Raw genomic sequence first — 16,916 nt, forward strand, 5'->3', positions numbered from 1 at the left:
AACAAAAAAAAAAAAAAAAAAAAACAACCCAAAGACAAACAAATTATACCAGCTGTCCCATCCTTAATAAATAAAAAAAATTAAAAGGATGACTAATTGACCTCCATCTAAAGCTTTTAGAAAAAAAAAATCTACAGAGCCAACTGATCAATCTCTGTGTTCAATAAAAAGACAACCAACTTTAGGTCAACCTGTATACAGTATTAGTATATATTAAAAAAATCACTAAAAGAAAAAAATAAATTATACTGCCTACCCCATCCTTATTTAAATAAGAAAATTTTTTAAATTTTAAAATAAAAATTCAATAAATTGCACCACCAGCCCTGTTCTTATTAAAGAAGAAAAATTTAAGAGGCTAGCTGGTCAACCTCCATTTAAAAGCTTTAGAAACAAATTCCACAGAGTCAACTGGTCAACTTCTATGTTAAATAAAAAGACAACTAACTGGTTGACCTATATATTAAAAAAAAAAAAGTTCAGTCAGGTCATCATATCTGGTTGACCCATGTCCAAGAGGAAGAAAAGAGCAGCTAAGTCCAGCCATATCTGATTGACCCAAAGGGCATTTTTTTTTGCCAAAAGAATATATGTATTGAGCATTTTAAGAGCTAGTAAGGCCTGGGTGTAATGGCACACACCTAATCCCAGCATGTAGGAGGCAGAGACAGGCACATTTCCGTGTGCTCAAGGCCAGCCTGGTCTACATATTGAATTCCAGGCTAGCCAAAGCTACATAGTAAGACCCTGTTTTCAAAAACCACAAACAAAACAAACAAGGGTTGGGAGTACCAAAGGTCTTTAGAGAACAAAGACCCGGACTCTATCTCCAGAATCCATGTGAAAAAGCAATGTGTGGCAGTATGGGCTTGTGATCTCAGCACTGGGAGGCAGGCATGTCCATCCTTAGATATCCACAGCCAGACAACCTAGTTGGCTTAGTGAGTTCAAGGCAAATGAGGGACTTTCTCAAAAAAAAGGGGGGGTATTGAAAAATAACAGTGAACGTTGTCATCTGGTCTCCTCTTGTATGTGCCCACAATGCACATGTACCCACAAACATACAGGTACCTGTACACACATGGAACCCATACACACACATACACATGTCAGTGGGGGGGGGGGAGGTGGAGGAGGAAGAGGAGAGAGAAACTAAGAGCTGAATGTGCTCCTTGAAGTGAGTGATGGAAAATGATCAGAGGAAGGAAGCCAAAGAGAAACTGAAGTGCCAACCTGCTCCTCCCAGAGAACACACATCATGGTACTAGGGAGCTATTCCCTGTTATTCCATGGTTCGATAGAAGTAAAAAGTAAAATAAAAAAGACATCTAGACTGTAAAAATATTTTTATTAGTTAAATTGGATTGTATCTTTTATGCTTTTGTGCTTTTCTAACCACTCTCAATTATTTTGATGCAAGCACAGTACATCAGATCATTCCACCCCCACACACAGCTAACTTGAACTTTTCAAATGCTGGTCTCACAAACATCTGTTTTTTCTCTCTCCCCACAACTTCCAAGCTTACTTCAATGACAGTGTCTTTGCTAATGAAGAGCTAAGGCTGGACACTTTCAAGGACTGGCCCCAAGAATCACCCGTGGCTGTTGAAGATCTGGTCAGAGCAGGCCTTTTCTACACAGGTGAGTCAGTATTTGTGTCCATCAGATGTTCTGGTCCAGGTGAGTCAGTATTTGTGTCCATCAGATGTTCTGGTCCAGGTGAGTCAGTATTTGTGTCCATCAGATGTTCTGGTCCAGGTGAGTCAGTATTTGTGTCCATCAGATGTTCTGGTACAGGTGAGTCAGTATTTGTGTCCATCAGATGATCTGGTCCAGGTGAGTCAGTATTTGTGTCCATCAGATGTTCTGGTCCAGGTGAGTCAGTATTTGTGTCCATCTGTTGCTAAGGAAGAATAGGAGAAAGTAGGGTGTGGATCACTTTTTACCATAGTGCTCACAGAAGAAACAAAATTCATTTCCTTAGTTTCAACCTATGAAGGATCTTCTACAAGTTCCTCATCTCTCTTTGGCTGCTGCCCCACAGAAGCTCCACTTGGTAATATACAAAACTCATTCCCCTCAGCTGGGTCACTGCCTAAAGTACAAGGAGAGGAAGGAAAAGATACGATGCCCTCCCTGGTTATCTTGCTAGTGTTCCTCCGACCAGGTGCACTCCTGAGTTGAGATGGAGTTTTGTGTGGCTCTGTCACTGTGGTAACATAGTACTGTGTGGTTGTCAATGCAGTTCAGAATGTGGATTGTGGAGACACTTTACCTAACAGACATATTCCACTGGCATGAATGGTCTTTTTACCTCACAGTCTTAACCCTTTGTCCCTTCTTTATTGCGTCTCCTCTTGCCAGCCTTCATCAGGTCTCATGGGCAACATGCTCCTATTTTTAGTGAAATAGACCTGGAAACAACGTGGGAAGAGACAAGGAATTCTTCACGCTCTCACTTACAGAGAGCCCCTAAGCTTGCTCCTGTGTTTCTCCACCTCCGATCCTCACGTGTCTTCTTTCTTATTGATTGCCTGTCTGTGAGAGTCCACAGTGTCATCATTGTCCAAATCAGACAGAAATCTCTACTCCCACAGAGCTTCTGTTCTTTGAAAATCTCTTAGAATGACAGGGCTGAGATGGTCAAAATACACAGTGCACAGGAACGTTCAGTGACTGTTGCTGGCCACCCCATTGGAGGACCGAGAGTCCCCTGTGAACTGTTGCCCCCGATGACCCATGCATGACTTTGCCACACAATTCAATTGGGGATGCAAATAGGGTTTTACTCTCAAGATCTTGAGTTATTATCTGCGTGTGAGTTGATACGCATGTGTTGGAGTAACACTGACCACATTTTCTTACTTCTAGGCATAAGGGACACTGTCCAATGTTTCTCCTGTGGCGCATACATGTGGAAATGGGAGGAAGGTGACGACCCGTTAGAAGATCACACCAGGTTTTATCCCAAGTGAGCAAGGTTAACTTTGAATGTACTTCAGCAGTCATTCTGTCACTGCTCTCAAACCTGCTTTCTCTGTGGATAGTCTCTGCCCAGCTTCCGGTTCCACTATGAAGGACACATACTTTATCTTCACCTCCTTCCTCCCATGACATCTTCCCTGTCTAGCTTTCCTCTCATAGTTAGACTTGGTTTTTACTGGATATATATATATGTTTTTCAAGACAGAGTTTCTTCTCCGTGCTGCTTTGGAGCCTGTCCTGGAACTAGCTTTTGTAGACCAGGCTTGCCTCGAACTCACTGAGATCTGCCTGCCTCTGCCTTCCTCTGCCTCCCGAGTGCTGGGATTAAAGGCGTGTGCCACCAACACATGGCAATATATATGCTTTTAAAGACGGGATCTTGCTATATAGCTCATACCATTCCAAACAGTTGAATTTGAAGTCATGACTTCCTTCATCAGCCTCTAAAGTGATGAGTGCCCAGGGTGTGCGTGGCAGTTTCATACTGTTTTGATTCCTTTTATTAGAAACTACTTTCCCCCTCCTGTTTCTTCTAGAAGCTTTTAGAATTTCCTATTTCCAATATCTAAGATTTCACACATAATATTTCTTTTTTTTTTTTAAATTTCTTTTCCCAATGCTGGGAATGGAACCAATAAATTGGGCGACTCTCATCCCCTTTCTGTGCTTCAAGTTTATTTTTACTCATTTTCTACACATAAAAAACTCTCGAGAAATGTTCAGCTGCAAGAAGAAATTTGTTATTTTTACTAAGTAATTATCACGAATTTTTTTCAGAACTAAATACCAGTGTGTGCAGACTTAAACGTGAGTGTTTTGACTGAACACATTGGTGCACACCTCCAGTCCTAGTTCTCAGAGAAGACACTGTGTGGTTTTCTTTCATATGAAATCATTTAGTACAAGTGACTTTAAAACCAGTTTATTTTTAAAGTCAAGCAGTGAACACAGAAAAGCACGGTTGAAGATGTCTTTTGGTATGGCAGCCTTTGCATGCCCGGAGAGCGTAGCCGCATGGAAGCCCGCTGTTCTGTTCTGTTCCACAGGTGCCCTTTGGACATCTGAAGCATAAGTAAAGTTGCGCTACATTATTTTGATGCTAGAAGAATTTAAGTTTAATTTGTTTAACTTTTAAAGACAACTCTCTGTTTGTGAGATAGAATGGTGATAGTAGGACAAACCCTTAGACATATTCTTCTAAAGGCTATTACTATATATTAGTTTTAAGTAATAATGGGTTTAATTTTGACATTTTTATACATGTATACAGTGTAGTTCAGTTATGTTTACCACCACCCCCCTGGTACTTTCACTTGTCTTCCTTTCACTCCCATTAACCCCTCCTCTTGGGAGCATGTGTTGGAGGTCAGCTGGGACTCCATAGTGAGATCCCATCTAAACTTCCTTAACTAAGACTGTTTTATTCTCATTGTGAGTTTGAAGATGCTTGAGAGCAAGGCTCACTTTTTTCTTTTTACTTGTGTGTAGTAGGTAGTTGGGAAGACAGGACCTTCTTAATCCTTGGGCTGATAAGTTAGATGCAGTCTAGTTTCATTTAGAGCTTTTTCTAAAAAAAAAATCTATCAACTCCATCTTTATGTAAAATTTTTTTTGTTCCTTCTGCTTCTTTTTTATTTTAAATTATCAACTGTCATTATGTTAGTACCCAGAATATTTTCATGTATGGTTGTGGTGGTTTAGATAAGAAATGTCTGCCATAGCTTATATATCGGAACCCTGGGTCCCTAGTTTGTGGCATTGCTTGGGAAAGTTATAGAACTTTTAGGTAGAGGAGCCACGCTGGAAGAAGTAAGCCACTGGAAGTGTGCTTTGAGTGTGTATAGCCCTGCTGCACTTCCAGTTAGCCCTCTCTGTTTCCTATGTTTAGTGTATTTTTTTTTAATCTTTGGGGGCCCACCAGACAGTACCCAAATAAGTACATGGAGACTTAGTCTTACTTATGAATGCCTGGCCTTAGCTTGGCTTGTTTCTAGTCAGCTTTTCTAACTCAAATTATCCTGTTTTCATTTCTCTTTAACTATGTTTTGCCTCTTGGATTTTTACCTTTATTTGTTCTATTTTCTTTCTTTCCTTTTTACTCTGTGGCTGGCTGTGTGGCTGGCCCAATGGCATCTTCCTCTCCTTTTCCTTTTTTCACTCCTCCCCTAGATTTCTCCTATTTATTCTCTCTGCCTGGCAGCCTTGTCTATTTCTTTCTCCTGCCTTGCTATAGGCCATTCAGCTCTTTATTGGACCAATCAGGTGTTTTAGGCAAGCAAAGCAACACAGCTTTACAAAGTTAAACAAGGCAGCATAAAAGAAAGCAGCACAGTCAGGTTCCTGGTGTGGGTGTGGCTAGGGGACAGCAGAGGCTGAGTGGGAGAGACTTGTAGGTTCTGTACTGCTTCCTGCTGTCTTTCTCCTGGAGGCCAGATGGATGTGGCTATAACGTCCACCCTGTAGTACTGACTTGCCTGTTTGTGATGCTCAAATAAATGGAAGCACAGGGCATGATTCTTCAGAGGTTGGCTTGTTTTGTTTCACATTGTTTCTCAGACTAGCTTAGAAGTATGAACACATTTTTAGTTCACTTGTTTTTTGGCACATAGTGTATAGTTTAATAAGCATACAATAACTTAACTGTGCTGTTGATTTAATGCTTAGGCTATTTTGAGTGTTGCCCTATGGATATTTACCTATGTATTTTCTAATGCTCATATGTCTTTTTCAAAGACACAGAAGAAAGTATGGAATCTTAGTTGTACTGATGCACATTCCCACTAACATAGATAAGCTTACACTGCTCTGAAACTTTTCAACTTGACATTGTATCGTGGGTGTTGTAGTACAGGTGTGAGCTCAAGCAAGTCCGTCGAAAGAAGGCTCAGAGACACTTTGAGAATGAACTTAGCCTTTTGCAGTTGCAGGGGTCTTCAGCCTTGATCGACTGAAGCACTTCCCCTTCACCCAGGGCATTTTTATTTTTCTCAATATTTACAATTATGCCAGTTGATCTCATATGCTCAAAACAACCTGATGAAGCTTCTAAAAATACAGTGCCAAGCACAGTCTTGATAAAGGGTTTCTCTCCCAACCTTTGTATCTTGGGAAGCTCTCAGACAAGATTAACATAGAGCAACAAAAGGTATCTGTTTCTTGGAGTTGAAATATTCACCTCTGTTCTTTGCAACCCTGCTTCTCGTCAGTTTCAATGGTTTTTCTTATTGTTGCTGCCATCTCTGTGATCTGGTCAACACTTGCTTGTAACTCTTTCCCATTTGTTTCCAAGTGCTTCCTCTCCAGTGCACGCGGAAGTGCTTCAGGGATGTGCAGAGATGTACCACGGAAGAGCCGCCTGCTGTTGTTGAGATGTGCCAGGTTAACCTGGACTGTGGCTCTTCTGACTGCAGTATCACATCTCGGTCATCATTTTTCTATCCCTCAGCACTCTAAACTTTTGTTTCAGGTACTTGCTCATTCTTAGTTTCAGTGCAGACTGGTGTTCTTCCAAAAATGTCAGCTCTTTGTCCTCTTGCTGGATTCTCACAGCTAGCGTGACTGTGGTTGACATCTTGCAGCATCATTAAGTTCTTGCTTGTTTTCCAGATGCTGCTGTTTTGCTTCCACTCACTTGCTGAGAGTAGTGAGTGGTCTGCTCAGCGAGAGACTGCTGTATTTTCCCGGTCTCTCAACCTTTCAACAAGGACTTAGGTGCCAGAAAGTTCCTTCCCTACTGTGCAGCTCCTTTCTCAGTTGCAGAGAGGAGCTCCGTGGAGCATGGATGGGGGTGGTGCCTGGGTGGGGGGCGGGTCCCCGGACTCACTCAGGAGTGTGTTATTTCACTCACTTGGTTTTGGTACCCCTCAGCTGTCAGTGACAGCAACAAGGACCTTCGAGACTGAGGTACCCAGAGGACTGTTCCTATGCCCTTACTCTACCTCTAGGGAGTGGATACACAGCCCTGGAAAGACAGCAGAGGTGACTGAGAGGCCCACACTCTGACCCTATTCCAGGCTGAGATAAGTCTCCAGGTTTTGTTTCTCTGTTGTCTCTCTGTCCCCTACTTATCCACAGAGATGGCTTTTTCTTTTTTTTTCACTCTTAGAAATTTATTTATTTTATTGTGTGTGTGTGTGTGTGTGTGTGTGTGTGTGTCATGGAATGCCCTCCATCACTGTACCCTGTCTCTTGAGTCTCTCATTGACCTGGAGCTAGGCTAGAGTCCATCAGTGCTATGTGGGGAGCAGGAAACCTGGAGTGAAAGTACATTATTGACAGCTGCAGGGCCATGTCAAGCATCTCAGTGCCTCAGACCCTTCCCCTGCAGTGTGGATGTTGACAGTGTGTTAGTGTGTGCAGAATGCATCCACTGATGCTTCCTCCTACCTGATGCTTACAGCCCAAGGCTGCTTTCCTTTAGAGACCTCCCACAGAGACTAGCTAACCCTCCTCCTCTTCCCCATGTTGTACATAGTAGAGGGACTGAGTTTCTGAGTTGAGTAGGGGCTCACCAGAGTGAGCACACCCACCAGCCCTCAGCTCTCCTGTGTCTGTGTCATTTCTTCCCCCTGTGTTACCCCAGTTAGGTTTCCAGGGCCAAGCCATTTGACAGTGCAGGCTACTAGTTTTGGGTTTCTATGTTCATTTTATCTGTTTGTATAGACAGACATTAACTATATGCACTCCCCCACCCTGTGCTCCATATATTCTCACCATCACTTATGAGTCACATGCACTAAGTTGTGGAAAGTCAAAGTGAAAGACCCTCAGGAAGGACCTTCCCTCAGGAGGAGACCCCTAGACCCAAGGAACAGTCCGAGACCACTGGCTGCAACGGGCAGGAGGTTTCTTTATTGAGAGTACACAGGTACCTGAGGGTGGTAGAGTCTATTCGGAAGACTTGAGTGCCCTCAGGCTAGGCAGGGGGTCTTTTATATGGAAACAGGTGGCAGAAGCAGGCATACAGAAGCAGATGCATGGTTACAGGGATCCCATTGGTCCTTTCAAATGCAGCGAGGGGTTTACTTGAGGACAACCCCCCTGGCTCTTGGCTGGGGACACAAACGTCTGATAACAGCTGACTAGGCTCTATCTAGGGCATATGCCGTCTTCCCCAGAACTCTTTGTTCCCCTCCTAGGCCAGATATCTGACTGCAGATATCCTGTTTGGCAGCCTAGGAGTACTGACCTTACCCTGAACTTTACTTGTTTGTTTTAAAGCCTTGCAAAATGGCGTTACAGCAGCTAAGCTGGGGTCTTTCAAAAGTATATTATTATTATTATTTTGTTTGTTTAAGACAGGGTTACTCTGTGTCATCCTGGCTGTCCTGGAACTCACTCTGTAGACAGACTACCTTGAACTCACAGTCTGCCTCTGCCTCCCAAGTGCTGGGGTTAAAGTTGTTAGCCACCACTACCCAGCTGTGAAAGTCTTATATGATAAACACTGAAAGAGTCACAGAAAATGTTAGCTTTCTATTTCATTCTTATTTTTGTGCCTGTGTTAAAAACACAACACAAATGCTTACTTGCATGGAACTATTTTTTTGACTTTTTTCTCCTCTGCTTAGCTGTGTCTTTCTGCAAAACCTAAAGTCCTCTACTGAAGTGATTCCAGCCCTTCAGAGCGACTCTGCACTTCTGAAAGCCATGGTAATGAATCCTGCCCCTTCTCAGACTTGGCAGTTCTTGATCCTGTAGTTGAACAATGTTTTGAACAGCAATTGCCCATTGTCAGTATAGGATTAAATAAATTCTACAAATCTTTACTAAGCAACTATGATCTGATAGCTGCATATGGGACTTCACAGTGAACAGAAGACACACCTAGCACTACCTTTCCAAGTGACAGGACTGTAAGCTTGTGTGCCAACATACATAGCTGAGTTTTTATTATTGTCTTGTTTTATTTTTTTGTAGTTCAAATGCAGGCAAGGATTCTGTAACTGACCTACATTGCTGGCCTGTAGATGTGTTTCCTTAACAAAAGCAATGTGTAGCAAAATTGTAATCTAGATAATAGTTTGAACCCGACATTACTCAGGGATGCAAACTACCAACTGAGTAGTCACACACATGTCCTCACCTGGAGGTGGTAAGGTAGTAGACTATGGATGTCACTCCCCAGAAGAACTAAAGCTTGGCATGATGCCCCATGCCTGCAAACAGGAACTCTGGAGACTGAGGCAGAAGTTGACATGAGTTCAAGGCTAGCCATAAGTTTAAGGCCACCCTTAACGATGAGTCTCCTTATTAAAAATAACCAAACTGGGGAGGGAAATCAAAACAAAAGGAAAAACAACTTGGGTCAATTGACTAATGTCTTGCATTTGCAATTTTAAAATGACATTGAAGTCACTGAAGATGTAGCTCAACTGGCAAAATGTTAGCCCAGTATACACAAAGTCCTGAGTATCCTCAGCACTGATCAAACTGGATGTGGTGGAATACCTGGAGTCATAGCAGTGGGAGGTGGAGGCAGGGGTATCAGATGTTCAAAGTCCTGGTCAACACAACTAAGTTTGAGGCCAGTCTAGGTTAAACAAGTCTCTGTTTGAAAAACAGAAACAAAAATAAAAAGCAAGACATTGAAGCCAGGTGTTATGATTCATGCATTTAATCCCAGCACTTGGGAAATAGAGGATCACCGTAGCCTATGTTAAACCTTTTCTCAAAAAGAGAACACAAAAAACTGTGTGTATGTGCATGCATACATAATAACTTTTCTCTACCCCAGTATGTGGTATTACATATGTAGTTGCTAGTAACCAAGGATGGAGCCAATATACAATGCTTTTTGCAGGACCATTCTTGTTCTAGAAGCTACAATTTTGATTACCCCAATAGCACTCACCCATAGAGAGGATGTATATCCCATGCATCTAGGATATGCAGACGTGTGAGATTAACTCTTTCACATCTAGAGCACTCTTCCTTCAGTCAGCACCGAGTGTAGGCTGTGTTTAGAAGATGTTGGGTTTTGATTGATTGTATTATCAATTTGGTTGATAATATTGATTATATATATCAGTGATGACATAATATCCAATCTTGATTTAAGACCCAGTTTTGATTTAATAACGGATTCTCGTTCAAAGGACAGCACAGGGGAAAGCCGTCATGAGGACCGAGCGGCAGTTCACTCCACCATGGCCGGTGAGCACTGGAAAGCAACATGGGACTGTGTGTGTTTGTACCTAGGGATTTGAGAGGAAAGTGAATTTGTGATTGTCCAGGGAGCTCTAGAGAGGAGAGCACAGACATGGAGAGTACTGTGGAGGAGAGCGAGGCAGCATCCTGTGACATCCTGAGAACTAAGGACTAATGACAGCAGTCCTGTGTCAGGTCCCAACCAGGCAGCGTTAAAGGTCTCAAGCAGCAAGCCGGTTTCCTGAGATCTTCAATGAGAAGTTGGAACGCCAATAATTCGGAGTTGCTAATAAGTACAGATTATGTCTAAGTCCCCAGGTCAAAAAGGGCCTTGACACATGATCCCACATTTTGGTACTGGGAATAGGTCTGATATGATACCAAGAGCAGCTCATGGGCGGTCCATCCACAGCGGACAGGCAGGATCAAATAGCAGAGCTAACATCATTGCATCAGGATTGCCAGACTTTGATAGGCATTGTGGCATATTCCTTAATCTCATCACTCGGAAGGTATATGCAGGCAGATTTCTGAGTTTGAGGCCAGCCTGGTCTACAGAGCTAGTTCCAGGAAAGCCAGGGATACACTGGGAAGACATGCCTCAAAAAGAAAAAAAAAAAAAGATTGTCAGACTTCAATGTGTTTTCCGCTGTGCCTCCCTCCTCTCCACAGACCTGGCTCGCAGGGAAGCCCAGTGGTTTCAAGAGGCAAAGAGTCTGAGTGAGCGGCTGAGAAGAGCCTACACCAAAGCCACTTTCCGCCACATGGATTTGCCAGAGGTGTGTTCCAGCCTAGGCACTGACCACTTGCTTGGGTGTGATCTGACCATCGTCTCAAAGCACATCAGCAGGCCAGTGCAAGAGGCCATGATGCTCCCCGAGGTCTTCACCAACCTCAGCTCTGTCATGTGTGTGGAGGGGGAGACCGGCAGTGGGAAGACAACCTTCCTGAAGAAAACAGCTTTCCTCTGGGCATCAGGATGCTGTCCCCTGTTGAACAGGTTCCAGCTGGTCTTCTACATCTCCCTGAGGTCCACCAGACCAGACCAGGGGCTGGCCGACATCATCGGCGCCCAACTCCTTGAGGCAGGAGGATGCGTTAGTGACGTGTGCCTGAGCAGCAGCATCCAGCAGCTAAGGCACCAGGTGCTGTTCCTGTTGGATGACTACCGTGGGATGGACTCACTGCCCCAAGCCATACAAACACTAATTACAAAAAACTACTTATCACGAACCTGCCTGTTGATCGCTGTCCATACAAGCAGGGCCAGGGCCATCCGCCCATACCTAGATACAATCCTAGAGATCCAAGGGTTTCCCTTCTATAATACTGTCTCTGTACTACGGAAGTTCTGCTCACATGATATAACCCGTGTGGAAAAGTTTATGGTATACTTTGGAAAGAATGTGGATTTGCAGGGAATTCACAAAACCCCCCTCTTCGTTGCAGCAGTCTGTACTGACTGGTTTCAAAATCCTTCTGACCAGTCCTTACACGATGTGGCAGTTTTCAAGTTCTATATGAGATACCTTTCCTTACAGCACAAGGCTACACCTGAGCCTTTCAGGGCCACTGTGTCCTCGTGTGGCCAGCTGGCCTTGCGAGGGCTTTTCTCATCTTGCTTTGAGTTCAGTAGTGAGGACCTCACAGAAGCAGGAGTCGATGAAGATGAAGATCTGACCACCTGCCTGCTGAGTAAATTCACAGCCCAGAGACTGAGCCCTGTCTATCGGTTCCTAAGTCCTTTGTTCCAAGAATTTCTTGCTGCCATGAGGCTGACTGAACTCCTGAGTTCAGAAAGAAAGGAAGACCAAGATCTGGGACTTGATTATTTGAGACAGATTAACTCACCCTTGAAGGCTATGGGTACCTACAACAATTTTTTGAAGTATGTCTCCAGCCACCCTTCATCAAAGGCAGCGCCAATGGTTGTGTCTCACTTGCTTCACTTGGTGGATGGTAAAGAGTCGCTGGAGAACATGTCTGAAGATGAGGATTACGGGAAGCTCCATCAAAAAACTCCTCTGACGATGAAGTTATTTAAAGAAATGTTGCAGGCATATCCTGAAGCTTTTTCCTCATTCATCTCAGAACATCTATTGAGTGTTGCTCTAAACATCGCCTATGAAAGCAACACGGTCGCTGCATGTTCTCCAATTATTTCTCAGTTCCTTCGAGGGAGAACACTGACTCTGAATGTCCTGAATTTCCAGTACTTTGAGGACCACCCAGAGAGCCTGCTACTGTTGAGGAGTGTAAAGGTCTTCATACATGGAAAGAAAATGCCACCAAGAGTCTTTAGTTACTCAGTCATGGAAAAATGTTTTGAATCATTACAGCCACCAACAGTAGATGAGGACTACGCTCCTGCCTTTGAACATATGAAGGAATGGGATAAAAATTTAGCTGAAAATGAAGATAAAGTGAGGAATTTTATGAACAGCCAACCTCTGCATCCACCCAACATCAGTGCTGGCTATTGGAAACTGTCACCCAAGCAGTACAAGATCCCTAGGCTGGAAGTTGCAGTGGCCAACATGGATCCTGCAGACGAAGCACTGCTCCGCGTCCTAATGGAAGTCTTCTCAGCATCACAGAATATCGAACTCCATTTGAACCACAGCAGCGGCTTTCTTGAAAGCATCCGCCCTGCTCTGGAGCTGCACAAGTCCTCTGTCACCAAGTGCTCCATGTGTGGACTGGAGCTCAGCGCAGCAGAACAGGAGCTGCTTCTTACCCTGCCTGCCCTGCAGTCTCTTGAGGTCTCAGGAACAAACCAGTCACCAGGTAACCCTGAGTGTCACATACCCATTCTGGCTGGCACTGTGTTTTCTCGTTCTGAGTTTTAGATGAATAAAATTTCTCAGGCACAAGGTCCTAAATGTGTCTTGATAAAAGAGATCTGATCACTCTCACTGTTCGGGGCAGTGTATAAATCAGTGTAAGGTCCTGAATCACAGGATGGGTTTGAAGTCACTCAGACACAACTAGGAAATCATTTCCATCCCTCTCGTCATCATTCCTCTCCCAAGGTTGTCAATAAGTTTGGATTGCTTGTTATCGGTAAATGATCGTCTGTGGGTAAGACAATAATGTAGAATTGTCTGCACCCTGGCTGCCTGAAGGAGGAGGGGATTTAGCTCTGCAGAGGATTTTTTATACAAGTAAATATTTATGTCTTCTTCTAAGATGGCAGCAGGGATAAACTGTGTGCCAAATGATTCCTCAGAGAAGTGGAATGACCTTTTCACAAGGGTCGGTCGCCTAAGATCATCAGACATATCAGACCTTTGCATTACGGCCCATAACAGCAGCAAAATTACAGTTAGGAAATAGCAACGAAAATAATTTTATGGTTGGAAGTCAGCACAACATGAGGAACTGAATTAAAAGGTTGCAGCATTAGGAAGGTCGAGAACCACTGCTCTGAGCAATGTTTGATTGTTTTAATAGACTTTATAATGATTTTTTTATATATTGATTTTATTTTATTATTATTTTTGCATGTGTGTATGTGTTCATGTGCATGTATGTGGGTACCCCAGAGGCCAGAAGAGAATGGCAGATACTTGGAGCTTTGGTTACAGGCTGTTGTGTGCTGCCTAATGTGGGTGCTGGGAAACTCACTGGGGTCCTCTGCAAAACAAGAGCTCTTGATTACTGAGCCGTCTTTTCAGCTCCTAGACTTGACTTATCTCTCCTTCAGTTCATTTCCGAGTTTTTATACCACCGTAAATATTTGATTTGTAAATTTTCTAGTTGTTAGTCACAAAGCTTTGATCAGCAGCAGCCTGCTAAATGCTCTAGTATGCTTTGCTCTGTATCATCCTCTTTTTTCCTTTCTTTTAAACATAAATTCTTTATTGGATCTTTGGGAATTTCACAATATGCACCTCAACTTGCTTACCTCCCAGTCCTACCATTTGCCTGCCTCCAAAACAAACCTGTAGTTAGAGTTTTGGGGAGCCACCAACCAGCTCCCAAATAATGACACAGAGACTTGTTAAATATAAATGCTTGGACTTAGCTTAGACTTGTCCCACTAGGTCTTGTAACTTGATTTAACCTGTTTCTATTCATCCACATTTTGCCTGGGGCTTTAACCTTTCTTTCATTCTGTATGTTTTACTTTTCTGTTTCTTCTGTGTCTGACTGGCTGACCCCTCGTGTCTCCCAGTTTTCTCCTTTTCTTTCTTTCTCAAACTTAAATTCCTCCTCCTACTTACTCTCCCTGCCTGGAAATTTTGCCTAAACAACCTCCCTCTCTATTGGCCATTGAGCTTTTTACTAGACCAATCAGGTGCCTTAGGCAGGCAAGGTAAATTAGCAGTACAACTTTACGTAGTTAAACAAATGCAACACATCTTTACATAGTTAAACAAATATTTTGCAACACAAACCAAACCAAAATAAATGAACCACAGAGAAAAACAAAAATAAAACAAAAGAAAAAACCAAAACTACACCAAAAAACCCTCATTACTCCTCCATCTTTCCCACCTCTCCAGGACTTCTTCGTTTGTCCTGGTGGCAATGGGAGCCACGATGTCACCATTATATCCTTTTGTCCAATCAGCTTTACTTGCAAATGTTCATTGCTATGAGTCTGATCCAAGGCCTCTGGTTTCTGGTATACCATCACCACCGGTTCCTCACTAACAACTCCTCTCAGATATCCCGCAGCTTGAGTCATGGAGAGCCTGTGGTTATCAATACATAGGACCAGTCCCTTCACAAGCTCCAGCATGTCATAGATGGGGTAGATGTTAGGACCATTCCCTTTACAAGCTTCAGCAGGGGTAGATGTTAGGGTGGGCCAACCCTAGGTGAGACTTGGTAGTAGTTGAGCTGGTCAGTCCAGGCGACCAGCTGGGAGTGACCACCTCAGGTGAGGAAAGGAGCCAGCTCCCCATACCCATGCCATCAGGGTCAGCTCTCCTTTGCCTTACTTGAGTGATGTGGCCATCTCTGCAGAGGCCAGCTCTCCCATGAGGGTTAACCAGCTTTCTTGCTGCAGCATCTGGTGAGGACAGCACCCGCTATCCAGGGGCCAGCAAAGGGCAGGGTCAGCTCAGCATGGCCCTGTGATTCCATCATGCATGATCCCAATGGCTCTATGAGGCTACATGGGACACAGACATCAACACAGACCCAGACATGGTTCTCGGCAGGAGCTTGGGCCCGCACCACATCTGGGCTCTGGGTAGAAGCACAGGGCACTCAGTTCAGGATGGCTCTAGTGGTGGAATGGCTCCTGGACACTAACAAGGCCAAAGGTTGAAGCCCTAACCCCAGGTTTACATGTAACTTTGGTGGCAAAACAGACCCTGACTGCGGTGGGACCAGGGACCCAGACATGAATCTTGGGAGCAGCCTGGTCTGGATGTCAGCATTGCCCCAGGCGGCAGTATAGGCCACTCAGATTAGCATGGCCCCAGGGCATGTGTTGCCATTGGACACAAATTTGGCCCTAGATCTTGGGCATCCATGTGGCCTTCGATGGTAACAGGAACCTTGTACATCAACACTGACCTTAGCTGAAGTAGGGCCATGAACCTAGACATAGCCCCCCAGCTGCAATCCTGGCCCAGATATTACCATGGCATCAGGTAGCAGCTCAGCCCACTCAGATCTGCCTGTCCCCAGCTGCAGCATGTCCCTTGGCCACTGACATGGACTCAGGTGGCTGACTGACCCCGGGCATTCACATGGTCCTTGGTGGCAATATAGGCCACAGACTTCAACACAGACCCTTACTGTAGAAGGACCACTGACCCAGACATGGTCCTTAGCACAGACTAAGGTGCCAGCACAGACCACCCAGACTCACATGTTCCTGGTGGCAACTCATTCCTCAGACACAAACACCCGCCCAGACCCTGGAAATCTACATGGCCCTTGGTTGCAACAGGAGCCACAGACATTGGCTCAGATATTAATTGGTATTAGATAACCAATTGATGTGTTCTTCTCTAGAGAAAACTATTTCTCCCAATACCAACATCCCTTAGTTTTCTGTAGTTATTTGTGTAGGGTTGAAGCCTTATGAATTTTCATTTAATTTGAGTACTATTTTCCATACTTTTACTCTGTATCAGTTCCTATCTTTAAAGCTGACTTACTGATAGGCAACAGGTAGATGAATTATTATGATAATGAATACTACTACTTTGGTTTTTTTGAGACAGGGTTACTCTGTGTAGCCCTGGCTCTCATGAACTCACTCTGTAGACAGGCTGGCCTTGAACTCACAAAGATCAGTCTGCCTCTGACTCCTGGATGCTGGAATGAAAAGTGTTCACCACCACTGCCCTGCAGGATTTTATTTCATGACCCATTCAGTCAGCCTGCACCATTCGATTGGGGAATTGGGCCATTAAAAATTGAAGTGTGTGTTGAAGTTATTATTGAAGTGTTTGTGTTGACCTCAGTCACTGTGTTGTTTGTGTTCTCAGTTGTACTTTGTAGTTTAGTAATTGTATCTTCAAGTTTCTTTCCATCTTCTTAGCTGTGCTCATCCCTGTCTTCTGCCTGAAATATTGCCTCCTTGTTCTATTTAGGTCTAGTTTGTTGGTTGTAATTTTAGTTTTTTTTTTTAGAATAACAAAAAATATTTTACTAAAACATAAGATTTACAGAAGTTTCCAGACAAGCCATACAAAATGATCACAAGCTGCTGCTGCTTCTTCTTCTTCTTCTTCTTCTTCTTCTTCTTCTTCTTCTTCTTCTTCTTCTTCTTCTTCTTCTTCTTCTTCTTCTTCTTCTTCTTCTTCTTCTTCT

The 16,916-nt window shown here is 43.8% G+C and overlaps 1 protein-coding gene across 1 annotated transcript in view; it reads left to right on the forward strand.

Moving 5' to 3' along the window:
• Positions 1-16,916, forward strand: part of Naip (NLR family apoptosis inhibitory protein) — a gene marked incomplete at its 3' end in the record, with an annotated part of 36,567 nt that overhangs the window by 15,878 nt on the left and 3,773 nt on the right. The window contains exons 5-9 of the mRNA XM_050160378.1: positions 1,459-1,643; positions 2,874-2,973; positions 8,558-8,639; positions 10,085-10,142; positions 10,809-12,923. Coding sequence (XP_050016335.1) covers positions 1,459-1,643; positions 2,874-2,973; positions 8,558-8,639; positions 10,085-10,142; positions 10,809-12,923 — 2,540 coding nt within the window. The remainder of the gene's footprint in view (positions 1-1,458; positions 1,644-2,873; positions 2,974-8,557; positions 8,640-10,084; positions 10,143-10,808; positions 12,924-16,916) is intronic.

The sequence above is a fragment of the Alexandromys fortis genome, unplaced genomic scaffold, assembly GCF_014885135.2.
Source record: "Alexandromys fortis isolate MF-2015 unplaced genomic scaffold, M_Fortis_MF-2015_v1.1 scaffold_76, whole genome shotgun sequence".
Classification (NCBI taxonomy): domain Eukaryota; kingdom Metazoa; phylum Chordata; class Mammalia; order Rodentia; family Cricetidae; genus Alexandromys; species Alexandromys fortis.